The sequence below is a fragment of the Canis lupus genome, chromosome X, assembly GCF_048164855.1.
Source record: "Canis lupus baileyi chromosome X, mCanLup2.hap1, whole genome shotgun sequence".
Classification (NCBI taxonomy): Eukaryota; Metazoa; Chordata; class Mammalia; order Carnivora; family Canidae; genus Canis; species Canis lupus.
Genome location: NC_132876.1, coordinates 73828215 through 73855117, shown reverse-complemented (window position 1 = coordinate 73855117; position 26903 = coordinate 73828215). Strand labels below are relative to the sequence as shown.

Here is a 26903-nt window from a genome sequence, read left to right as displayed (position 1 = left end):
GGGAAACAGGACTTGAGTGGGATACAGAAGACTTTAGTTTTAGACTCCATATAATAAGGTAGAGTGTGGGAAGGGGAGATAAATGTTGTTTCACAAAGGCCTGGACTTAAGCTCTAGTCATGGTTAAGCCAGAGCTCTAAGGCTAGGAAGGAAGTTTCAAGTTTAAACATGGGGTTCTTCCTCTATATCAATCGTTGCTCAATCTTTCTTTAGTTTCTCTTTCTAATATATTATGGGTCAAGAATAAAGTTTAGAAAGGATTTTAGTGACTGGGATTTGTGCATGGATATCCACCTGTCAGTTTATGTTCTGCTTGTCTGGGGCCTGGCCTGACTCTTGTCTGCAAGAATGGTATCCTGTATCACCATTCTTGCTAATGTCAGACTACTGCCTTCAAGGCTAGTTGAGCTTTCCACCTGGTTGAGCCAATAACTTACTTGGTTTTGCCTTACTTCTGAACACATAGATGTTACTTGTTAGGAAATGAGTATTTTGGGGGACTGCTTTGACCTAGCTAATGTAGGGTCTTGTTTGTACCTTGGGATCATGAGCATTGATCAAACTTGTTAGTGAATGGAGGTATTGGGGAAATTGTGAAAAGGGCACTCTTTTAGTTTAGGAATAGAAGAGCGAGAGCTTTGTTTGGGCTCTGCCACTAGCTTTCCAGGGCAATCTTGGCCTTTTGGGGCCATAGGTGGTTCTATAAGGAGTTAGTTTGCCTAATCTCTGAGGACCATTTGTGTTCTGAAAGTCTGTGATTTACTCAGAAATGTTATATTCTCCCAACAATGGACATTGATCTGCCCCACCTTGGGTAAGGGGATGGTGGCCATATCTCAGCAAAGTTCTCATTCTGTTGGGAACTGGGGCAAGAGTCAGCTCTACCAGCTTTGAGAGGTTGGAAGTGGTCAGTTATGTCTGGATTTTTTTAAAATAAAGATTTTATTTATTTATTTGAAAGAGGAGAGAGAGAGGGAGAGAGAGGGAGAGAGGGAGAGAGAGAGAGAGAGAGAGAGAATATGAGTGGGGGAGGGGCAGAGAGAGAGGGAGAAACAGACTCCCCACTGAGTAGGGAGCCCTACATAGGGCTCCATCCCAGGACCTTGAGATCATGTGTGTCTGGATTTTGGAGGGGAGAACTTCATAGAAAGGCCTTGGGAAAAAAAAAAGAAAGAAAAGCTTTGGGAATGTTAAGTAGCATTACTGGGTGGAGGGATAGGCAGGTAAGGTGGTAAGACTCAGTCTAGGTAGGAAGAGATACTCTGGAAAGGTAGTTTTTAGGGAACCTATCAGAAACAGGTGATAGAATGGCATCATGAAGTTGATGGTTTAGTATAGTCCCTGGCCAGATAGTTCCTGATCACAAGTAGCTGGTAAGCCCTCAGGAATGTGACACTGTCACATGGGAATGTGTCACTAGAGCAGCCAAAGCCTATGGAAGCAGGAAGAACAGTTCTCCATTGTTACCATCCCCTCTGTTTAGGATGTGAGTTCCTTAAAATTGGGCCATAGGGGCCAGAAGTGGCAAATGGAATATAAAATCTAGTTCATAATGGTAGATAGGCCTGGTCCTTTAGAAGAAGGAAAGGTCATAATGCTTGCTTGATTTCAGAGCATGTGAGGTTGAATTTACTAGTGCTAATACATTTTGATTTTGATTTTTTTTGTTTGCAGATCTGAAGCAAGGTTAGAAAAAGGGGGAAATTTGAACTCATTCCCCAAGTGGCCCTAGGTGCTAGAATGAAGGTCGAGTTTAACTGTTAGAGCTGCTATTCTTATAGTAGGGAGCTGAGTTTTACATGGGACCAGCTAGGTTCCTTATCTTCTGAGCCACTGGGAAAGTCTAGCTTTCCTGTGCAGTTGGTCTTGGCCAGCTTTGGGAAGCATGTTTAGACTGATTAGGCAATTGTTCTGGCTTAGGGCTTTGGGCATCAGCATTTTTAAGAGCTTTCCTAGTCTAATGTTGGGCTAGAGTTGATAACTACGCACTCAATCAAAGCATGTTCAGTTTACATCCAAGAAAATGGAGTCTGAGAAAAGTAGAGGCCTATGCCGGTGCCCACACGTGAATAGAGCTGAACTTAGCTGTGATTTGTCCAGGGATCTTTTCACTCCATTCTTGTAGCTGGAGGTAAAGGTGGCCCTGATTGCTCAACTGGGCAGTCTTTAAACTTAGTCCCTGGGCCTGGATGAGATGGAAGTTATGTGCTCCCTCCCCCACCACAAGTGCTGGAGGAAGGAGTGGGATTCAAAGTAACTGGGGATTTGGGAAGTAAACAGCTCTCTTTAGAGCAAGAATTCACTGTCTGGGCATGTGCAGACCAGTGGTGGTAGGGAGAAAAGATAGGACAGGATGGGAAGTGAGTAATTCTGTGGGTTCCAAGGCATTCAGTTAGTGGGAACATTATAGGGAGTTGGTGAGTAAGAGCCCAAGGACCCCATGACTTCATTTTTCAGCTCCGTATAGAAGTGCTGATCTGGGACCCTGCCCTCTGTTCAAAGCAAGGTGCTTGGGAACCTAAGACTGCTTGTTTTGTTTCCTGCTTCAGCTAGATGGCTTTTACACCTGAGTAGGCCCCAGGCCCTGCTACTTCTATACTTTTAGAAGTATAGCCTACAAGGCCTGACACCATATCACAATGTATTCTGTAATTATTTTTTCATTGTTTTATGTGTGACACTCCAGTTAGGGCATAAGCTTTTTTTTTTTTAAACAGCCAGAGCACCCACTTAAATCAGCAGCAGCTAATTTTTTTAGACATTTATTTATTTATTTATTTATTTATTTATTTATTTATTTATTCATGAGAGACACATAGAGAGAGGCAGAGACACAGGCAGAGGGAGAAGCAGGCTCCCTGAAGGGAACCCGATGTGGGACTTGATCCCGGACCCCAGGATCAGGCCCTGGGCCGAAGGCAGACGCTCAACCACTGAGCCATAGCCTTTTCTATGGTAGAAAAGGGGATTTTGTTCCAAATCCTCTCTGGGGCACATGACGGTGGAGAACCAGGCAATGCCAGGAGGACATCTTGGTTTCTTTTCACCCATTAGCCTCCAAAGGAACTTTTCATATGAGAAGAAAGGTGACCACAGCTTTAGAGTGGATATAACATATACTGCATTCTGTGGGATCCAATAATTATATCTTTTTAACTACTAGATGGGGAACCCCTTGAAGTAAGGGCTTATTATAATCTTTGTATTCTCACTATCCAATACCCTGCCTCACACTTTGCAAGTACTCAATAGCTGCTGAATTTTCTTCTCCTGTTTCCTCTGTTGAGTCCAACTAGATTCTCTAGAAACCCTCCATCTCCTGAGGGAAGAATCTGGAAGCTAATGGGGAGAAAGGAGCTACATATGAGCATTGGCCATCAGTGGTATCCCTTGTATCCAGAAGTCCATAGTTTTTAGTAGTAGTTGATTTTTAGGGTACACATGCTTTCAAAATACATGTTTTTCTTTTCTTTTTTTCTACAGGAGAGGTAAATGTGAGGATCCAGGGCATAGAGTGGGAGGTGTGAAGGTGGGCACTCCTGAATGGTTGTTTTTCTCACCACTTCCTTATGAGAGAAGTACTAACTGGACTCTGAGAATCCTAGACCTAGTCCAGAGGAGAAAGGCTTGTGTGCAGTGTTGACCACTAATGGGGATCTTTAGCCTTAGAGCTTTGTGGTTGGCATTAATTTCATTCTTAGCTCTCCTTCCCATTGAGTTTGGCATCTCTGACTTGATTTCTTTTTATTATTTAAACCTTTTCTAAAGGGATAGGAGGGAAAGCAAGCCACACATGTCCATTAATTTCTTGAGCCCTTAAAGGTCAGCTGGGAAGGTCCCTTTTGTTCTTCTTCTTATTATTCTTCAAGGCCTGGGGTTTGAGCCAGAGGCCTAGGGGCAAGGCTCTCCATGGCTCAGCTTCTGGCCTGAGGCCTACTACTGAGGAGAATCAGTGTGACCCAGGGCCTTTCTGGTATGTAAATGAGCCTTTTGGGAAGATGGTTAGTGCTCTAAGCTTATTGCTTATTTTTTCCCAGTTGTTTTACTTTTTTTCCCAGTTGTTTTACTTAGGAAGGGAGTAACCTACCGTGTATGATTGTTTGGACCAGTTATCTTTGGCTAACTTTTGGATAATACCCTTGCTGCCCATCTTTTATGGAAAGTAGAATGTGAAGAGAGGTGTTAGTTCAGATTTGAGGCCTTACTGATAGTGAGTGGAGTTATTAGCATGACAGTATTTGGTTGAACCTAGCAGTTGGCAAACTTGTTTGTGAGTCCTGTTTTTGTATGTATCATAAGAATAGGTTTCACAAAGTAATCATTGTTAAAAAGGGAAAAAAATCATTGTTAAAAAGAAAAAAAGAGGAATATGCTACAGAGACCATATGTGGCTCACAGAAGCAGTTTGCCCATCCCTGGGCAAAGGTGTCTTGTAAACTCATGATACCTTTATAGTCACCTCATTCTTGAGCCATGCACATATGGTGGGCCTCTGAATCCTGATTTAAGATGGAACTATTTGTAGCCTGCCCTCTCTACATTGATTACTAACTGAACCACTCTGTCTCCTTCTTGTGTACACTTGGGGTCTTAGTCACGAGGCTTAGAATTAAGATTGTATCCTTAGGGTAAAAAAAACCTGGTAGATAATGCTTTTCTTCTAGCTCACTGTTCCTATGTAAGATTTAACTTTTCATTTCAGATGGCCCTAAATCTGATAAGTATGCAGCTGTTGTTGATAGTAATTAAGGAGATCTGAAAACGAAAACACAGAAGTCCAAAGCTATACTCAACAAAAGATTCAAGAGCTGGAGCTAGTTCTTCCTATTTTTTCCCCCACATTTTCTTTTGCTTTGCTGAGCCTCCTAAAATCCAGCCTAGGTTTTTGAGAAGATACCTCCTTTGTGTTCCTCTAAGATCATGCCTAAACAGAAGGAATCCTGGTACTTTTGGAGTATGACACTGAAACTGTTTGGAGTTATGGGCATGATACTATAGTATAACTCTAGTGACAGGATTACTGAGACATGGAGACATTCCCAGCTCTATATGTAGCCCTTACATCCAGTGTTCTGAAGGCTTCCACTTTGTTAGCTCTTGTGTGTTTATGTGGGGTACATGCCTATTCAGGCACCTGTGCTGATTCATGCCAAGTCTTTGGGAATCTTGAAATGGGGAGAGTATAGTGCCAAGGTTGAGTCACTCTTCTGGAAAGGTCATAATTTTAAGAGGAGTTGAACCAGATTTGCTCTGGAATGCCTTTTCTTCTCCCTTCTGCTGATTACCCTTCCCCAAACACACCTAGGCTTGTGGATACACATCCAACTCCAGACTACTAGGGAGACTCAACCACTGGGCTTCCTGACCTGAGATGAACAGGGCACACAGGAGTGAGTAGCATTCATCAGAGATGCTCCTCTTCTCCCCTTCCCTAATGTCCTCAATAACCTACACCTCTACCAAACAACATAGAAGACTTGTGGAATATGCAAAGATGTTTCTTTTATTTTTAAGATTTTATTTATTTATTCATGAGAGACAGAGAGAGAAGCAGAGACACAGGCAGAGGGAGAAGCAGGCTCCCTGCAGGGAGTCCGTTGTGGGACTCCATCCCCAGACCCAGGATCATGCCCTGAGCTGAAGGCAGATGCTCAACTACTGAGCCACCCAGGTGCCCCAAGATATTTCTACCCTTAATGATTGAAGTATATTTGTGGATAGTCAGTGAGTAAAGTTAGCTTAAATAGTTTCAACATGACAATGGTGAGCATTCCAAGTAGAGTTGCCTCAGGTTTTCCTGTGACTTTTTTGGGTGGGGGTCTGGTCAGCATTGTTCAAGGTGATTCGAGAGAAAGGAAGGGTGGTAGCCACAAGGTAAATAAAGTAGGTCAATTATATAGTCATTTTCAACTACTATTTATAGGTGTATGACCTCCTTAGGTAAGGCATTTAACATTTCTGAACCTAAATTTTCCATTTTAAAAATGTGGGTAATAATGATACCCACTTCCTTGGGATTTATGAGAGAGAAAATAGCTCCTAAGTGTGAAAATACATCTAGGAGGGTGCCTGGAATATTGAAAGTGCTTGATAAATACCCTGCTGCTCTTAATTTCTTTCATGGTATTATGCCATCTTTAATTATTTGACATAAAAAAATTTTAGGACCCTGATTAGGTTTTGCCTCTAATTTGTAAGTGTGCTTCCCATGTGCAGTAGCACTATCTCTGTGTGATTTTTTTAATAGGTGAGGAAACTGATATTTGAAGCAATAATGCCAATTACTGGCCCAGTTTGTAGTTAACCCCACTGTACCTTACACTGCAGCCTGTTGGGGAGCACTGAGAATCTATATGGACATGTCTTGTTTTGTGAAGAGGAACCTCAACTCTTGGGAGCCTTGAAAATCTCAGGAGGAGGGAGTGGGGGAAAGAAGAGCTATATTGAGACCCAGGTTAGACTGGAATGTTATGCGGTGGAAAGAAGAGAGGATGTACAGAGGAGAAAATGATTAGACACCTGCGTGGCTCAATGGTTGAGCATCTGCCTTCAGCTCAGGTCATTGTCCTGAGGTCCTGGGATTGAGTACTACATCAGGCTCCCCTGCAGGGAGTCTGCTTCTCTCTCTGCCTATGTCTCTGCCTCTCTTTCTGTGTCTCTCATGAGTAAATAAATGAACAAATAAATAAATTAAAAAAAGGAAACTTTACTCAAGACAGCAAATTTTTTTTGTGAAATCAGTGTGCCCCGCCTCTTTGCAGAAGCCAGGCAGCTGTGGCTGAGGCCCAGCCCAAGCCCTTGCTGTGCTGGTAGCTTTCACTTCCTCTTTGTGTGTGTACGTGTGGTGGGGTGTGGGTACAATGGAAATCTTCGTCTGATTGCTTTTCCAAGCCTATCTATAGGTAGACAGGTTTTCTGTATGGACTGAATGGGTTGTATTAGGCTTCCTTGAGGTCTGGAGAGTGGTTCCTCCCAGGTTTGTGGGAGCTAGGGTAGGGAGTACTCATTACGCTAATCTGGTACTTTGGTGGGGCTGTGCAGAACACAGCCAGCTTCCTATCTGTATGTCTTATGTTAGGCCACCTTGTTTGGCTTTGTCTTCAGGAGTTTCTCTCTCTGCCTGTGGAACAACTTTCCCCCTAATCTGGTGATCTGGTGCCTAATATTGTGGTGTTGAAATGGTCTATAATTCACTCTCTTCCGACAAATTCTAGGGAGAGAGTGGAGGTTGGGAAAGGAGACTTGGATTCTTTGTACCTTAAGAACAGTTTTCACATGTTATATATTTACATGTAGCATTTGGAGGCATGCATTGTGTTTCTTGCCTCTGCGTCCTTGTTGTACATGCTATGTCTCTAACCGGAACACTGCGCTTCCCTTTCCGTTTAACATCTTTTTTCCTGTGACAGTCTTATTTATCTCAGGACATGTCAGCTCTTCCTCTAAAAACTCTTTGCCCTTCTGTTTTCTACGTTATGGCCTGAGTGCCCCTTTATGTTTCCACAGTTCCCTCTGATTACCTCTATCACTGGTCTTGCTGTACAGAATGGTAATTACACATTCACTTGTCTGCATGCCTCTGCCTCCCCATCCTCCCCCCCAAAAAATCTCTCACATGCTCATTCACTCACTTTCACACACATGTGCAAGCATGAAAATAATCTCAAGACTTGATCCATATTGGTGTCTGATAAGTTGGTATATGGAGCCAGCATATATATATATGTGACTGTATCAGAGGAATAGATCCTTTCTAAAACACCTAAGGTAGGTAAGAGTTGGCCCTATTTGATTTTCTAAATATTACTAGAATTTTAGGTACAATTTTAGGGTTTACTTTGGATTATGGAACAATGTCTATTGCATGGGCCATTAGGGAGGCTGCTGGGTAATTACTATAGAGATTCTGGTAGGCCTCTTTCCTGCTGTTTGAAAAAACTAGACCAAAATTAGGGTTGTGGGGGAAGGGGCTTCTTAGTCTACCCAAAGAACTCATGTGTGTGTGTGTTGGAAGGTGAGTGGTTGGGATCCCTGGGTGGCTCAGCGCTTTAGCGTCTGCCTTTGGCCCAGGGCGCGATCCTGGAATCCCAGGATCGAGTCCCACGTCAGGCTCCCAGCATGGAGCCTGCTTCTCCCTCCTCCTGTGTCTCTGCCTCTCTCTCTCTCTCTGTCTGTCTATCATAAATAAATAAATCTTAAAAAAAAGAAAAAAAAGAAGGTGAGTGGTTTCATGCATGCTCTCCTCAGCTTTAGGGAGTGCAAAGATTGTATGTTTGTGGTGGTAGGAGTACTAAAACCCCTGGTATTGTTGGCTGAATCGGTTAAATGGTTTTTACCAGTCTCAGTAATTTGGTAGCTGAGCTTGTAGTTTGGAGGGCAAGATGTGGTTTTATCAACTGAAAAAATACAAGGCCAACTTTTAAAGAAGTTATATCAATCTATATAGGGACCAAAACTAATAAGCTGGTTGTTATGTCTTAGTTCTCTTACTGGCCATCCCTGCTCTGTAACTTTTTCAAAATAATCATGATTCATAGAGCTCAAGGACATTATTTGGGGTCCCTTCACCTCTGCTTCCAGGAAGATGACCATGACAAAAATGAAGACTATAAAGCTATGGCCACAAACAGAGATACCTAGGGTAAGTATGAGAGTACTCTTCTGGCTTCAAGCACATCCAGTGGTGGCTGGTGCTGAGAAGTTAGTATTTTCTTAAGGCCTATGTAATAAATATCAGGTCCTGATTCCTACATCCTGGGATCTAGTCCCTCATCAGGTTCCCCACAGGGAGCCTGCTTCTCCCTCTGCCTATGTCTCTGCCTCACTCTGTGGCTCTCATGAATAAATAAAATCTTTAAAAAAAAAGCCTAGCCAAGGATTATGCTGCACTGAACGTATGCACTTAGTGAATGCTGTGTTGTAAAATGTCATCTGTGTCCTCACTTCACTCTGGATAAATGAGGAGATTCTACCTGAATATTCAGATGGAATGTTCAACCACATTCTTTGCTACTTATAGTCTAGGAAGTAAAGACAAGGGCCAAGGACTCAGCTGGTTAGGAGTGAAGGGAAATTGAACAATGAGTGGGCTATAGCTGTGGTACTCTCTTGCCATCCCTTACTCTGAGTATGTTAGGGGAGCTGTTTATTATGGATCTGAAGTCATTTTCTTTTTCCTAGTGTCCAGAGCCCATTAAGACTGCCTGCAGATCATGCTACTTTAGCAGAAATGGTGATATGGGCATCTAAAACCAATACGTAATGACTTGAGTAATGTTTGGGAGACTTTTTTAAAAATAAGTTTACTGTATTTTTGCACCTCCTGGTTCATTAATCAAGGAAGAGCATTAGCATGTTGTTTTCCAGTTTCCAAATGTAGAAGTCACCATTTTATGTTTTTCCAGGAAAATTAGTTTTTCCAGAAGTATTTTGGATCATCACCATTTGTCTCTAGACATGGATCCTGTAATATGGAAAGTGCTCTCAGTGTTAACTTGTCATCTTTCCTGTCCCTGTCTGTGAAACTGGGAGATTTACTGCAGATTATTTAGCCTGATCAGGCAGAGAACTCCAGCTCCCTCCCTAGTCAACCAAAGCCTCCTCCAAGGAGGGGAAATGTGGTAATGACATTATCTTTCCCCAGCCAGCCATGTGTTCTCTGAGAACAGGATGTGGAGAGGGCTGGGCCCCAGTCACAGGGTTTGGGGAGGGCATGGGAAAGTGGGCTGTTGGTGTGGCCATGTGGGCTGGTACCTGTCTCCTTGGCTTTGAAAGGCATGAGGAGCTCCTGTATTCTTAAGGGTTCACTTATGTGCACACTTATATGTACATGTCTGTGTTCTTACCCTAAGAAGGAACTGTAAACACTTGTGCATGAAGCACACCTCTTCAGGCTGGAGAAACTCAGTAGTAAGGATGGATGCACCTAGGCTTCCCACTACCAGCTTATGATTACTTGTGATTCCTGAAGCCATATGCCATTTGGAAAGGTTTTGTTGGGGGACCTGGACCCCAGTAAAGAATGGGGCTGCTTTGTTGCTTCTTTCCCAGGGCCTTAGTCATTCCCCTCCCCCCAGGTGGCTCCCTACCATACTGTGGTGATTTGCATGTTTAGTTTTTTTTTTTCAGGCCTCATCATCTTCTTCTCCCTGCCCCCACTACTTCTGTTGGGGATCTTTGGAGATGTGCTGCCTGGGGTGGGGAAAAGAGGATGTGGCTAGCTTCCTGTGCAAGGGAGGGTGGGGTGCTTGCCTTCCTGCCTGTCTGCCCACCCGCCCAGTTGCCATTTACCCAGTGCTTGAGGACCTGACTGAAGAGTTCAGAGTCACCAGAGGCTGAGGGGCAAAAGGATGGGGATTTGCTTTTAATTGTCTCTCTTCACAGTTCTTTACTATGGGGATTGCTGGGCTTCCTTTTCCTCAAATCCCAATGCTGAAAGGGCCTTTAGAGGCCAATTGGTCCAACTACCTTAGGTGGGGAAACTGAGGCCAAGAGAGTCCTTTAAGTCCTGTAAAGAATCAGTGGCAGGGTTAAGATGAGTAAAATTCTAGAAAGTTATACCTGGAGCTCTCTCCATTTCCCTAAACTGGTAGTCCAGTGGTTTGTAAACTAGATTTGGCTGAGCTGCCTAGGCAGCTGCAGTCCCCCTTTAACTAGAACAGCTCTGCTTTTATGTACTTCATACTTTGAAGGTGCATGTGGTTTTCTATTTGGAAGAGTGAAGAGGCAAGAAGCTGCTAAGAATATAATAAAATTGAAAACCACTGACTAAAACTTTAAGACTTACCCAGTACATTTGGGGACACTCTACCTAGAAGGGGAGGAGACTATCCCAAGGTTATTGGGACCAGACCCAGGACCAATTTCTGGCCCATTGTTCCTGGTTGGTTGCTCCTAGATAATGATGTAACTCCCTCTACCACAAGAAGACTGTTCCTACTCCATTGCTGCATTGATCTTCTCCCATCCCAAGAACAGTTCCTCTTGTAGCACCTGAGATGGAGCTAGAGGCCAGAGGCCACTAGATTTATTAGATAAAATAAATGACAATAAGTAAACCATCGGACTTTCTTTTAGCCTTTGTTTTTCTTTTTTTTAAAGAGAAAGTTGGAAGGGTAAAGAACAGTATACTAGTAGTTGGGAAGCCCTGGGTTCTAGTCCTGTCTCCTTCACACTTGAGCAAATTGCTGTTTACCTCACTGAGGCTCCATTTCTCCCTTCTGTAAAATTGGGCTTGTCTATGCCCTGACTTTCATACAGAATTGAATTTGATGAAAGAATACATATAAACAACTGTCTTTTAACCTGTAAAGTACTGTGTACATAAGGCTATGGTTATTATTGTATAAGGGTGAACCAGGCACCTTGGAAGAATCTAGATTGGATAATAAGGTTGCAGGAGAAAAAGAACTAAAATTTATCAAGCATCTAATACATGCTTAGTGCCAAGCCAGGTCCGTTTGTTTGTTCCTTCTTTCTTTTTAAGATTTACTTTTTTATTTGAGAGCAAGAGAAAGAGAATGAGAGAGAGAGAGAGAGAGCACAAGAAGGGGGAGAGGCAGAAGGAAAGGGAGAAGCAGACTCCCACTGAATGGGGAGCCAGATGCAGGGCTCTATCCCAGGACCCTGAGATCATGACCTGAGCTGAAGTCAGACATTTAACCAACTCAACCTCCCAGCTGCCCCATTACTTTCTTATAAGTAAAGGAGATGATGGTTTTCCTCACAATAATCCTGTGACATAGACATTATTACTCTCATTTTACTTGTAGGGAAATTGAGGCTTCAAGAGGTCAATGGACTTGCAGTGTACGGGGGCCTCCCTCCAGAGCCCATACTGTCAGATATTTATGAAGAGACCCTAAGAATGTGCTATGGTTTCCACTGGAGCTTTCTAACCCATTCCCTGCCTCACTCCAGCCTTTCTCCTGTGGTAGTGATGGAACTGTTCTTGTTGCTTTCATGTCTTACCCCTAGCTTTCCTTGGCACCAGGCACATTTAAGTGCCCTTGTTTGGCCTTTAGCTGATGGATGAGCCTTTTGGGTCAGCCACCTTTTTAACAAGAGGGGCTGCCTACTCTCTTGGGGTGTTGTTAGGGAGAGTCAGGAATTTGTTGCTAGTCAAACAGACCTGGCTTTTGGCCAAGGTCACGCAGCTAGAAGATGGCAGTTGTTTCCCTTCATTGAGACTCAGTTTCCTCATTTGTAAAATGGGGCTAAAGATGCTTACTTCACATGTGTATCATGTGCTAGTAAATAATTTAAAAACAAACTTTCTGGTGAAGTCAAGATTTGTACGGTGTATTGATCCCCATGGTATAAATACTCTCACCATAGCCAATTCCAAGATACCAATGTGAGGTCCTTGAGGAAGGAATTGTAAAGAGATGCACATGATTCAGGGCTAGTGTAAGCTGAATCTAGTGCACCGTTATTAATCATACCTATCTCAGACCTCCTTCACCCCTCCAACCTGCTCACATCTCTATGCAAATATAGAACCCCCTCGCCATGTCTCTTCTTTACTCCCAAGTTCCCAGAGCATCTGGGAAATGGGAAAGTATCATTTAAGGTCTGCTTCTTGCCTGAAAGCTCTCTCAGGAAAGAGCAAATATAGAGTGTTTAAGGGACAGAGAACTCAAGAAGGCTTTGATTGGGAACCTAATTAGAACATTTTGATCAATGTGTTTTGTCTGGTGAGGTATCTGCATCAGCTGTTTTCTCCCATTGTCTGATTCTTAACTAGACGTGAGGATGGTGGAAGGCTCTGGACAATGACCTGAGCATTTGGTCATTTCAGAAAGCACTTAGCTTTCTGTTTGGAATTCCAAAGTCTCCTCCTTCTTCTGCCTGCAGAGCCTGCTCTACTGAGCCCTAACTTCAAGGTCCTTGTCATGAGGATATCTGGACCAGACAGCAGTTTAGAAGACCAGAACTCTGATCCAACCCCTCATCTCCTCTCAACAGTATCTGTGCCAGGTGATGTTTCTTTAAATTTCCTAAGAGATAAGAATCACCTGGGGCAAAATCACTAATTCCCAAGATCCTCTTCTAGAGAGTGTTTCAGTCAGTTGGAATGGGATCCAGGAATTTGAGTTTTTAAATTAGTGCCCCAAATGATTCTTATGATCACTTAAGTTTGGGAAACACCACATTAGTACTGTACAACACTGCCAGGTTGGCATCATTATACCCACTTTATGGGTGGGAAGATGGAGAGCTCATGGCTTATTCTGGCACATAGGTTTTCAGAATATAAAGCTATGTTCTTCCTACAACAGAGACACTGCTTTAGTGCACAATAGTCTCTGTAGTGGTGGGGAGTGATGATACTAGGTAGCAAGGGGCAAGGATAATCCATGCCCAATTTTACAAATAGGGAGACCAAGTTGCAGAGGGATTTGGAGGCAGTAACAGGACTGATTGCATTGCTGATCTTTTGTGGAGGTGGACTGTATTCGACCCTGAAAAGCTGTTCAATAGGCCCAGCAGCTTAAATGCCTCTATAGTTGTTCTCTAATTGTGTTTTCCTTCCTTCAAGCATCCCTCTGACCATAATAATTCCAGCCGATGAGAAGCTAGTTTGTTCTGTGTCAGATATTCCCAAATCTGACTGGCCCTTAGAATAATCTGAAGTTCTTAACTTCTGATATCCAGGCCCTCCTTCTTTGATAATAAAGGAATATTTCTGTGGGTGAGCTCAGGGAATCTGTATTTTAAAAATTTCCTTAGGTGATCTGATAAGCCAGTTTGCAGACTCAGCTTTGATTTTTCTGGATACCAGCTGAAAAAAGTTTGGAGGTCCTGGTGGGTTGTATTGAGGGGGTGGGGATTTGTGTATTTTGGTGAAATACGATTGGAGAAAATGACAAAGCAGAGCCCATATTAAGGAAGATCAGGCAGCCTCTGAAAACGACAGGGTAGCATAGGTGCTCTGTTGTGTTCTACCTCTCCTTGGGGCTCTGCTTCTTGGGGAAAATCCCCATTCCTCATAATAGGGAAGGCATTTAAAATAATGCATGCAAGGATATGTGTATGTGTACCTGATGTGCAGAACTTCACATGGCTAACTGACTAGAAATCTAATCACATTTTAGAGTTTGCTCCCAAAGTGAAAGAATCCTTTATGCTGAAAGGGCTCTCTGGAGATCTTCTTTGGTAGGCCCTAGACCTTTGAAGTTTAACACATTTTCATTTTAAATCATTTCTGAGAGGTTGGATATTTTTAATAATATAGCTAAAAAAGTGGGGCACCTGAGTGGCTCAGTTGGTAAAGTGCCGTTGGCTCAGGTCATGATCCCAGGGCCCTGGGACCGGGCCCTGGTCAGGCTCCCTGCTCAGCAGGCAGTCTGCTTGTCCCTCTCCCTCTGGCCTTCCTCTGTGCACACTTTCTCTCTCTCTTTCTCCCTCTCAATCTTGCATGCTTGCTCACTCTCTTTTAAATCAATCAATCAATCTTTTAAAAATATGTCTTAAAAGGAGGGGTTAGTAGTCATCCTATTCTACTTATGATGTGCTATGTAGTTTCAAGTCTATTATTTTAACTGAAATCTCCCAATAACTCTTTTGTGAAGTTGATATTATTAGAATTGTTTTATAGATTAGGAAAATGAGTTTCAAAAAAAGGGAGGTCAAAGAAGCTCCAAAACTTTTTTCTATCATATCATGCTTTACTCCTCAAAATGCTGAAACAATTATTTCTGGGACAAGAATTCCAATTTTGTGGGTTTCCCACATGCTGGGTTTAGCTGTCAGCTTACCAGTAAGGTTCATTGGCAGAAAGCTGGCCTTACTCTACCTCTAGAGTTAAAAAGAGCTTTTGGATGGCCTGGGTCTCCTCCTGCGCCTGCAGAGTTAATTGATCCTGGCTTCAGCAATTTTGAACAACCGGAAGCACAATACAGGGCAGAAATCCCATGACTATTAGTTTGAACTCAAGCTGAGGCTTGGATTAGCTCCAGCGTGCTTCAGAGCTATGATGCTGGAGGTTGTTGGGATGTGTTCCTGAGCAGAGAAAGTAGAGCCCTCTTCTGGTGCTCTGGGCAGACCTGGCATCTCCATGCAGTTGCAAAAGGTCTGTGTTCCCAGCCTGCAAATATTTCTTATGAAACTTTCAGGTAGGAAGCTGGGTCAAGCAGGAAACTGATGTGAGAGTTTAAAATCCACCTGGGTGTAGTCCCAGAGAGGGGCTTTGCCCATTTGGGAGACTTACTTTATTAATGACAGGCCCTGTCCCCTTTTATTTCAGCAGCTTCAGAGTTTTACAGGAATTGAAGAATCTGTTGTTCTTAGCTACCAAGGTATAAATCTGTTCCTCAAACTCCCTGCCACTTTCTCTTTTGCATCCCACCCTCTCCTCACCACCTCCAGCTCAGATCTTGGCTGTGTCTGCTATCAGGGAACCTCCCAATCAGTTGCTATCCAAGTTCTTGCAAAAGAAGCTGTCCTAGAAACAAGGGATCTTTGAGTTTTCTTCTATAGTGTTATGAAAGGTTTAGTCTCCCTAAAATGAGTGTTAGTGAATGTCTCAGAGCCTGAAAGTTATGCCTGCCCTCTGTTGAAAGCTAGACTTCCAAGCCATGTGAGCTTGGAGATTTTCATGGAAGCAGGATGGGCCAGCCTCCTCTACGTAGTCTTCATAGTTTTCAGGAGTGGTGCACCTGAGGTGTCTACTGTTTCTAAGTGCCAGGGTGATTCTATAGCTGATTAAATGGCTAGTGGATCAAGAACCAGTTTTTTAATCCTTGATCTCATGCTGCCTAGCAGCCGTGTGACTCGAGAATAGTGCCTCTCCTTTCCTGGACCTCAGTTTCTCCAGCTGTTATGTTGCATGTTTGAACCAAATAATCTCTAAGGTTCCTTTCTGATCTGACAGTTTGGGATTCTGGACTGTTTATTCTCTTGGCGAACAGTAATGAGAAGTTCAAAAGGGTGCTATTCTGGAGGAGCCAGATGATATTCTAGGATGAGTGGATTGAAATCTTGAGGAATTATAAAGAGGAGAAATAGCTATGCTAAGGATCTGGTGGGACAGCCCCTGTAGTTAAGGAGAGATGATGGGATCCCTGGGTGGCGCAGTGGTTTAGCGCCTGTCTTTGGCCCAGGGCGCGATCCTGGAGACCCGGGATCGAGTCCCACGTTGGGCTCCCGGTGCATGGAGCCTGCTTCTCCCTCTGCTTGTGTCTCTGCCTCTCTCTCTCTCTCTCTGTGACTGTCATAAATAAATAAAAATTAAAAAAAAAAGGAGAGATGAGCTGGGGTGGGGATAGAGGAGTAGGTGTTATTTGATCCTAGAGTATTGTTTGGCTGAGCTGATTTTATAAAAAAAGATTTTTGCTTATTTATTTGGGAGAGAGAGAGGGTGAGAGAGAGAGTGAGAGAGAGAGTGAGAGAGAGCATGAGCAGGAGGGAGAGAGAAGCAGGCTCCCTGTTGAGTAGGGAGCCCAACAGGGAGCTCAGTTCCAGGACCCTGGGACCATGACCTGAGCTGAAGGCAGATGCTTAAATCAACTGAGCCACCCAGGCACTTCTGGCTGAGTTGATTTTGAGAGTAAGTCCTGGAGTTAGGTGCAAATCGTTGAGCTCTAGTTTCCTTCCTTACCTTCATGTGTCGAGAGAGGGACTCAACCTCAGTCTGAGCTTGATCAGAAGGTAATACAATTAAGGCTGGATTAATGGGGGAAGCTGCAGCTTGCTAAGGTGGTCTTATTGTCACTGACCTTTTCAGCTTTAGCCTCTGCTCTGAACTGCCATTCCCATAGTGACTAGTTATGTTCTCATTGCTAAGAGAGATTAGTTACATGTGAGGGTTACTCCCCCAAATATATGGTGAATGGTGGAGCAACACTCCATTTCCAATATGCCCTTGTCTCCCAATGCTTTTTGGGGAGCTTTTGGAGGGAAGGACTGGGCCAAAGCAAGTAAAAGGGGAACCCTTGTCTCCCATGGCCTTTGCAGTAATTGAAGTGGTTGAAGAACTACTGCTGATCCACTAAGATATGGGTGTGCGTGGTGGAGTTGAATGTGGCTCTCCTTTCGAGAAACTACTGGGAAAAGGCACAGGCATAGGAAGGGTTAACCCCAGGAAGGTCTTGACGGCAGTGTTAAGGGTCTAGAGATAGGTAGGAAGAGGTAAGAACACATAACTGTTTCAGGTACCATTTCCAAGTCAACAGTGGCTAAGTTGCTGGGAAGTGAGTGAGTCAGCGGAGGAGGAGGGGGTGGTGGAGAGGAAGAATGCCTCCTAGGCTGGAGATTCAAAGCAACCCTTGTTTTCCCCCTTATGGAAAACAGCTGCTTGAGGCAGTGCTGTCATCCCAAGAGGCAAGACAGACCAGGCCTTGCCGGGCCCTGCCCTGCCCTTGCCTCAGTTCTGGCAGCAGGAAATGGTGGATGCTGGAGCCTAAATATTGTAGATTAGGTAGTTTGAGTAACACTGTGGTGACTGTTCTCTGTCCAGTGGAGAGACTGAAGTTCTGAAGTTGCCCTAGTAAGGCTTTTTCTGCCTTTGTCCCCCTCCCCCGTTTGCCTTTGTCTTCTTCATACCAGTAGCTCCACTGAAATGTTAAAGCCGGTGGACCCCTGAGAAGAATGGGGAGATGGCAGGTGCAGGTGAGGTCATTGAGCTTGGACCCAACTGGGTTGACTCACAAGCTCTGCCCCTGCGAGGGGGCCTTCCCAAGGAGTGCTTCCCAGATGTGTTCAGGCTTTCAATGCCAGAGTGTTTGGACCTTGGCCAAAGTAGTTGCCAAGGCAGTGTCTGAAGACAGCAGTGAAATCAGCATGACCAGAGAGTGGGGTGGAGTCATGGAAGGAGCTGCGGGGATGTCTAGAAGACCAGTCTTCCCCACTTGCTGACTGATTAAATTTGGTTTCAGTGATGTTAAGTGAAACTGTGGGTGATGGGGCTTAGCACATAGTTGATATTCAGTAAGTGTTCATTTCCATCCTGTCACCTGCCTCTGTGTACTTCATACTCCTTTTAAAAAAAAATTATTTATTTGAGAGAGAGCGAGAGAGAGCACAAGCAGAGGGAGAGGCAAAAGGAGAGAGAGAGAGAGGCAAACTCCCTACTGAGCAGGGAGCCCAACACTGGGCTTGATTCCAGGACCCTGGGATCATGACCTGAGCTGAAGGCAGATACTTAACTGACTGAGCCACGCAGGTGTCTCTGCCTCTGTGTACTTCAGTTTCATCATCCATGAAGTGGGGCTGGTAATTTTTTTTATAAATTTATTTTTTATTGGTGTTCGGGGCTGGTAATTTTAATTCTTTGTGGCTTACATGTCCATGTTCAGGCAATTTACTTGTGGTTATTCGACTCTCTCTACATTCTCTCTGCCTCCCCCAAACTCCTCTCCAGGAAGAGCCATCTATCTTGTAGTTCAGTGATATGGGATAAGTGAGGGGAAGCATTGCCCTGATTTCACTGTGGTCTGGTGACTGCTTACCTGGATGTTCCTGGCTAAAGAAGAAAGAGAGGGTTGGTCCCTTCTTTGATGCTGCCCAGGCACAGAGTCCAAAGTACCCCAGCTGCTGCAGCATCTGATCTGGTTATTTTTGTTTCCAAGGCCAGTCAAGTGGGGACATAGGAGAGATCCCAGTTTGTTGAGAGCTTTGGATGACAGGCCACTGAGATGGGTTTGTTAATGTCCAGTGAAGGGCATTAGTGTGGGAACTGTCTGTGTTTAACTGTTCAATAAATAACAGTGTATGTATTGTTTTTGGGCTAGAGGTGGGAGGGCTAGTTATATGAGAGGGTGACACTGTCCCTACCACACCCAAACTTTTTTTTTGTTCCCTAAACCCTTAAGTGTTCTCCAGAGACACAGTCTTTAACCTCAGGCTATGCCTAGGTCCTCAGGGACAGGCTTTGGAAGGGATTAAATTCTCTACATATTGAAATAATAACCCACCCAGGCCAGTTCCTCCACTCCTGCCAAGCTGAGGGGCTGCCTGGGAAATTTCTGCTGACTTTGGTGGTTTTATTTTCAGGCTCTTGCCTCCCAAACTAGGCTACCTTCTTCTGATTGAAATTGCAGAAACCAGGCCTCAAAGGAAGTCAATGGGTACCTCCTAGGGTGAGCAGTGGGTGGACCCTGTGTGGCAGTGGGTCTGGGCATGCAGCTTATGTTGTTACCTACTTGGGTTCCAGATTAGTCTAAAGGAGAACAAGGGATCTTCTTTGATCAAGACTCCTGCTTTACCCGTCACCTTTAGGCCCCAGCTATGTTTTTACCCTTATTGCCTCCCCGTACCTCTGACACACAGAAAACAGGAGAGTACAGACCTATGACCCTGTCCTCATGATTCACATTTTCTTCCGCGTTAAGTGGTGGCAAGAATATAAGTCCCTTTGTGTTTGCTTTTCTTTCTAATTTTTTAAAGCTAAGATTATTTGTCCTTTCAGTGAAATTCAGGAGATCTTAGGCTCTTCTTCCTGGAGTAACAGCCACTGTGGAAATGGCAGAAACCTTGAGCAGGGATTCTGGAGACGTAGGTTCCATTTTGGTTTCAGCTGAACGTATTTAGATTTTTAGGAGGGCCCTTGTTCTGGGATCATGCTCTATTTAGGGGGAAGGAAGCATAGACAGCACTACCCTGGATGACATACTTATTCCTAACCCAGACTGGGTCCTTTTCTACCAACTGATTTATTCAAGAAACATTTCTTTAAAAAACATTTAACTTAAATATTTGGGCTTCTGAAATAGGCCCTAAAGATGGGACATTGATATGACCTGTGATTGACATGATCTGTGGTTGACACTGGCTTATTTACTTTGAAAATTCTTACCAGTAGTGTGAATTAAAGGGAATTCCTAGGCTGTGGAATGTTTCCCTGGAGTCCCACCTCTTTTGTCAGTTTCCTTCCTGGGCACTTTCTTCCAAAAAGTCCTGTTCTGATTTTTGCCCCACTCTGTTCAGAACCTCCAGGCTGGCTGGCCACTGGCAACAGAATTAAGGCCCAGCTTTCTAGAGTAGCCTTCAAAGCTCTCCACTTACCTTCCCAGCCTCTCTGCCTACTCTTCACTGGATAGGCCTCATTCACCCTGCTTCTAAATGGGCCATCTCCATTCCTATCTCAATCCGGGCTATTTCATATAATGATTTCTCTATCTGAGACATTTGGGTATTCCTCTTTTGCAAGATTCCATCCTGCAATCTCTCTTTTTAAAAAATGCAGCTTATCCTTATGGACCAATACAAATATCACTTTGAACTATTATTTTTTTTATCTCTACAAGAGGTTTCTTCTGTTATGGCATTTCTTAGGGTCTTCCTTGTATATTAATAGTTTTCCTATTATTCAATAAGTGCCTTGGGATCAGGGACTGGTCCTACAGCTCTACTCTGACCATAGTTCCTTAAACGTAGTGTTCCATTAATATTGGGTGAATTGAAATAAATTTATAGGAAGCTCCTTTTTTATTTTTTTACTTTTATTTATTTTTTTAATAATAAATTTATTTTTTATTGGTGTTCAAATTGACAACATACAGAATAACACCCAGTGCTCATCCTGTCAAGTGCCCACCTCAGTGCCCGTCACACATTCACCCCCACCCCCCGCCCTCCTCCCCTTCCACCACCCCTAGTTCATTTCCCAGAGTTAGGAGTCTTTATGTTCTGTCTCCCTTTCTGATATTTCCTACCCATGTCTTCTCCCTTCCCTTCTTCTCCCTTTCACTATTATTTGTATTCCCCAAATGAATGAGAACATATAATGTTTTTCCTTCTCCGATTGACTTATTTCACTCAGCGTAATACTCTCCAGTTCCATCCACGTTGAAGCAAATGGTGGGTATTTGTCATTTCTAATGGCTGAGTAATAGGAAGCTCCTTAACCTGGAATCCTTAGGCCTTCATGGGGTCCCATGGATATAATCTGAAGTGGGAAACATCTATGAACTTGGATTGAGAAAAAATACATATTTGTTTTTATTAACCTCTTACTGAGACTTAGACCTCCTTCAATTATGAATACAGGCAAAAAAAGTGGTAAAAATGGCAGTACCTGTGACTTTGTCATTAATGGAAATCTAAGACTTTTATATCACATTTTTTTGGTGAAATGTAATTTTTTTAAATTTATTTATTTATGATAGTCACACACACAGAGAGAGAGAGAGAGAGAGAGAGAGGCAGAGACATAGGCAGAGGGAGAAGCAGGCTCCATGCACCGGGAGCCCGACGTGGGATTCGATCCCGGGTCTCCAGGATCGCGCTCTGGGCCAAAGGCAGGCGCTAAACCGCTGCGCCACCCAGGGATCCCATGTGAAATGTAATTTTTATTTTGATTTAAAAAATTATTATTGGGACACCTGGGTGGCTCAGTGGTTGAGTGTCTGCCTTTGGCTCAGGGCATGATCCCAGGATCGAGCCCCACATCTGGCTTCCTGCATGGAGCCTGCTTCTCCCTCTGCCTATGTCTCTGTCTCTCTCTCTCTGTGTCTCTCATGAATAAATAAATACAATCTTTTAAAAAATTACTATTAAATTATAGTTGATATACAATGTTATGTTAGTTTTAAGTGTACAACAGTGATTTGGCAATTCAATGCATTACTCAATTCTCTAGTTATTGTATATTTCTCAAAATATCACTATGCTCAACACAATGCTGAAATTACACTAGTAATAACTAATAAGGTGCAGTGCTAGACAATTAATATGATAAAAAGCACATATTTTTATGCGTATTTCAATATAATTGGTTTCTTTGTATCACTTAATTTCATGCATTTACAAATATTCTGGAAGGGGATCCCCATAGACTTTACCAGACTGCCCAGAAGGGTCCATGGCACGGTAAAAAGGTCAAGATATAAAATCTTCTCACCTCTGAATCTGTAGACTATGCTATATCTCTGTATTTCTTATACTCCCATACTTAGAACTGCTCATTTAACTAACATCTTCTGAGTCTTGGGTACTGGAGATGTAACTCTAAGTAACACAAAAATCTTGAGGTGATGATGAAGTTCAGTGTACTAAAAGTCCTACTGTCTCTTTTCCTATCTCCTCAGTCATTGGCATTTTGAGGTTTCCCTTGACTCAGCTCAAGGGTGGTTTGAAGCTAGATGTTGAGGCCAAATTCCAGCCCATTGGGCCTCATTCTTCCTACCTTATGAAGGCCCATTCTACAGAGGTCACTGGATTGGCAGGAAGCCTAGGATAACACCGAGTCAAGGTGGCTAATCTTGCCCGTTGTCTCCCACTGGGATAACTTGCCTTTCTTGTTCCTGCCTTCAGGGCCTTTCCTGTCCCATTGTCAATCTGGAAATAGATTTCCTCCCTGGCTCCCTAGTGATATTTATTTACAAAGTTGTTCCCCAGGTCTGGTCCTCATTGGAATTGTTCTTCTGGCAAAATAGCTGTTTGGCCCCCTCTTCCCTGCTAACTGACCCCTATGCTCAGGAAAGACCCAGAGGTGTCAAAGACTGATAAGGCTTAATGTCTTACCCACTCCATGGGGATTTGCATATTTGATAATTCTATTTTTAGTCTTGAACCAATAGTATAAGTACTATATAAGTATCTTAGAAAATGTAGATCCGTTTCTTTTTTTGATTTAAAGAAAGGAGAACACACTCACCACCACCCTAAAACCAAGCCTGACTAAACACTTGGGCAGGATTCCAATGATTATCTCTCTGTGTATACTTTTGTAGAATTGAACTCATACAATCTTGTTGCTTACCCTTCCTCACTTAATATTACTGAGTTATTTTCCCTGACCATGAAATAGTCTTCAAAATATTTTATATGACCTTATATAACAAGCCAGTTTGTGGTTGTACTGTATAGAGTACTTATGCAAAATGTCCCACAATTTAAAGAATTAATATTTGATTTCTTTTCATATTTTGCACTTTGATATACAAAGGGTCTAGTGTATTGGTTTAAATTATGAGGTTTAGACTTAATCTGAATTCACACCCCATCTTCCCAACTTACTAGTGATATGACTTTAGACAAATATTTATTTATTCATCTCCAATGTGGAGATAACATTATTTACTTCACAAGGTGATTGTTGATATTAAATGGGATAGTACACATGAGTCTTCTAGTGAGTAGCAAGTCTGCATACATGAAAGCTACTGCATATTGCTATTACTATTACCACTACTACTAAGTTTTAAACCAAGGAAACAAATCGACTTATGAAATTTCAGCTATCATTGACCTGAGCTAGGGGATCTCTTTGGAAAAGTGGAGGGTATTTTTTTCCAGTGCCTATAAAATTGTGTGCATAGCTAACTGTTATTTTCATTGGTGCCTGTCCCTTTCCCATTTCCCCTCTGCTGACTTGGCTTTGGTAGCACCTTTTTTCCACCCACTTGTACCTTTGCTAAGGCCCCTTTCCTTTTTTGTGCTTAAGGAGACCAATGAGACATAAATACAGGAAGTATTAACACAAGTCGATATATAGAACCATAGACACCAGCACTGAAATGGTCATCACCTAGTGTAATTGACCCTTCCTCCAGCATTACTACTATTGTACAGATGAGGTGAACTAGGGGCCAGAAAGGAGATAAGACTTTTATCCAAGGTTTTAGACTGAGACAGTTACAGTGCTAAGCTTGGAACCCAGTGTTCTTTATCTTGCTCTTAACTTGTGTTTGCAAAGATAATCCAGGCTGTGGATCAGAGGTGGGAAGAGAATGCTGTGGGCCCAGAGATGTCTGGTGTAGGTGGGGAAGGCTTCCTGGAAGAAGTATAGTCAGCACTTGCTTCCTCTTGATAGTAGGCTGATTTGCATTTTTGTGTAGCTCCTTGGTAAGTATTGCTCTGTGACACTGGGTGTATGCTATATGTTGGCAAATTGAACTCCAATAAAAAGAAATAAAAAAATAAAGGGATGTGGAGAAGACAAGGTAAAAAAAAAAGTATTGCTTTGTGGCTATGTTTTTTTGTCTTCTGTAAGCTGATTTTGGGAGCCAGGGCCAGGATATTATTTGTTTGGTTCAGTATTCTCCTTTCCTTCCCAACAATATCTAAGTTTCTCAGATTCTTAGGATTCTAGTTTCCTCTTCTGTGACTGAACAGATACACTTGTCCTAGGTTCTGCTAAGCACAGAGCTAGACAACTAACTTGCCTCTTTTGATCTCATCCTAGATCAATGTGCGTGTAACCACCATGGACGCAGAGCTGGAGTTTGCCATCCAGCCCAACACCACTGGCAAACAGCTGTTTGACCAGGTAAGGGAGGAGCTATTTGTTTCTTAGCCTCTTCCAATTGTCCCAAAAGTTTCTACCACAAGACCCACTTCTTGGGAATCTCTTCTACATGCTCCTCCAAGATAGGTCAAAACAAAGGTTGACTCCTGCCATAATAACAAAGGAGGCAAACTTTGATTTTGGCAGCCTGCACTTTGGATGGCTCCAATTAATCCTATCCTTGGTCCTGAATATGGGAGAAAAGAGAGGTAAGCAGGGTATGACTCTGTGCTAGATGCTCTAAAAATGTTAGCACATGGAATATTCCTCTCAACTCTGAAAGATGTGAGTGATCTCTTCCTTATTTTAATGATGAGAGTCAGAAATTAAATAACTTATTCTGTCTAGCCAGTATTTGGCTGGGATTTCAATGCTGCATTCTAGTCACTGTATTCTTATGGTTTCTGTCATTTTTTTTTTGCTTCCTAGTAGAAGGAAATCAACTTATTCTCCCTGAGGTAGTGTGCTCTATATACATTTCCCTCAAAATAATAGTAGGACTTAGGACATAACACCACTTCATATCCTGCAGTCATACCTGCAGATAATGCTGACATGTCATTCCCATGTCCAACACAAGGGGTGTCCCTTTATGGGGAGTTACTATTATTAGAAAGGATGTTCTATATATAATGTAATAGCCAGATGGGGGCCACAGAATCTTTCAGCATTCAAAGACTCTCCAGGGGCCAAGGGAATATGCCATTTGTGACCAGACTTCCAAGGGGTAAAAATGGGGCTCCCATTTCCAGAGGCTGGAATCCCTTTAGATGGTTATTATCCCATTTTCCTACCAGTTTCTGGTGAGGTGGGAGTCTGATATTGTCCAGGATGTTGAGACCACATGTTACCTTGATGGATTTTCCAGGCTTTCTTGATTCTTTTTCTCCTTTGCCCTCTGAGTCCCTCTGTTGTCTAAGAACTTACTCAGAGCTGGGGAGGGAAAGAAAGAAAGGCTCCTTTGACCTCTTCTCAGACTTCTTCCCAGACCCCTGGTTCTATACATTACCCTTCTCAAGCTAAATGATGCCATCCCCTGCCTTCAACACTGGGAGCTTTGTTCAGCTGCATTGGAGAGGGATAACTGTGGAGGGAGGGTGAGGAAGGCATAATTTAGAACCCAGGGTAGAAAAATTCTTGAAAAAAAGAGACTTATTAATTTGAAAAAGCCACAAGGCATGATAATTCTTTGCTAGTGTTGGTTTGATTTGTGTATTGTGGGTGTTGTTCTGTAGGAAGTCCAGATGGTAGAGAGCCCTGGACAGATGGTGTGCTACTTGTGAAAGTAACTACTTCCGAAACAAAACCTTTGAGAGACTTGAATCTTTTATACTAGATAGAGAGAGGAAAAGGAGAAAACCAGTAAGTTCATGATTTCTTATCTGGAAGATCAGTGTTGTTTTGAAAAATATCACTTATTGAGCACTTACAATGAACTAGCCTTGCCTAGGTGCTTTAGCCCTTGCAATGATCATGCCTCTGAGAGGTAAAAGAACATTCTCTAGGTTATGATGTTAGTGAGTTGTAATATGAAATTTCAAATACAGCTCTGGGTATAAAACTATAGTTTTCCCACAGTAATAGTCTTCCTGCATGAATGAGGCTGTTTGAGTTGAGAAGACTTTAAGAGGAGATGTGTTCTCTGTCTTGAGATTTCTGAGGGGCTGTCATAGGAAGGAGGGAGCAGTAATTTTCTGTGAGGTCAGATGGGGCAGAGCTAGGATCCTGTGGATGAAAAACAGAAAAAGATTTGAACTCAGACAAGGATTTGAGCATCTAGCAATCTCAGGGCCGAGGCAGGTCTGGATGAGAATCCACAGAGGTATGTGTTCACAGGCTATTTGGGGATATGATCTATTCCCTCTCTCTAACTTGATGAGTCATAGGGAAGAAGTCTATTCTGTCTGGCCTTTGAGACCCATTATTCAAGGAGGCCCTCCTGGTGCCATTGGGGCCTAGGAGGAAGGGGTTGGACTCTTTATAAGAAATTGACAAAAGCTCTGGGGCCATCCTGGAACCCAGAAGTTGTCTGGCCAATGACTAGAGAGGAAGCTGACTGGAGAGGAAGCACCCTCTTTGGTACCAGTAATAAATAACAGGGAATAATAGGAATTCATAGCTTGAGGAGACACAAGACCTGGTAGGAAAGGGAAGTATGGCCCATAGTTTCTCCATTTGCCTTTGGGAATGTACACATAGCTAGGGAATGGAAAGAACACATTTTGCTACAGCAATTCTGTCACTTACCACCACTTCTAAAGCCTGAGGTTCTTTAGAGGGCTCTTGATTACCTAGGTGCCACTAAAAGACAGTGCCACCACCATGAGTTCCATTTTGAGAACCCCTTGCTTCGCTCTACCCCAGCCAGTGGTTCTAACTGTACCTACCCCTTCCTTCAAGATACTGAGCTGTGCAAAAAAGGTGAAGTCTCAGAGCATCCATTCACTTATTTGTTCATTGACTGACTCACTATTGACTGAAGGTCTACTGTGTCTCAAAAAAAATCTCTAGACCTATCAAACACATCTCTGTCCTTAAGGATCTTGGAGTTCCTTATCCTATAGAAGCAGAGAGAAGTAAATGCAACACAACTTTCTTCCCACATAGCATAAAACACCCTTTAAGATAAGGTTATGTATGGAAGTGATGTAGTGCATAAAGTATGGGATTTAGT

The 26903-nt window shown here is 43.1% G+C and overlaps 1 protein-coding gene across 5 annotated transcripts in view; it reads left to right on the top strand.

The window, feature by feature from the left end:
- Nucleotides 1-26903, top strand: part of MSN (moesin) — a 66675-nt gene that overhangs the window by 15375 nt on the left and 24397 nt on the right. For 2 of the 5 annotated variants that reach the window (XM_072816741.1, XM_072816744.1), the window contains one exon: nucleotides 24128-24211. In XM_072816741.1, coding sequence (XP_072672842.1) covers nucleotides 24128-24211 — 84 coding nt within the window. Of the gene's footprint in view, nucleotides 1-8537; nucleotides 8642-12855; nucleotides 12979-24127; nucleotides 24212-26903 lie in introns of all 5 variants that reach the window. The other 3 variants (XM_072816739.1, XM_072816742.1, XM_072816740.1) reach the window with 3 other exon arrangements.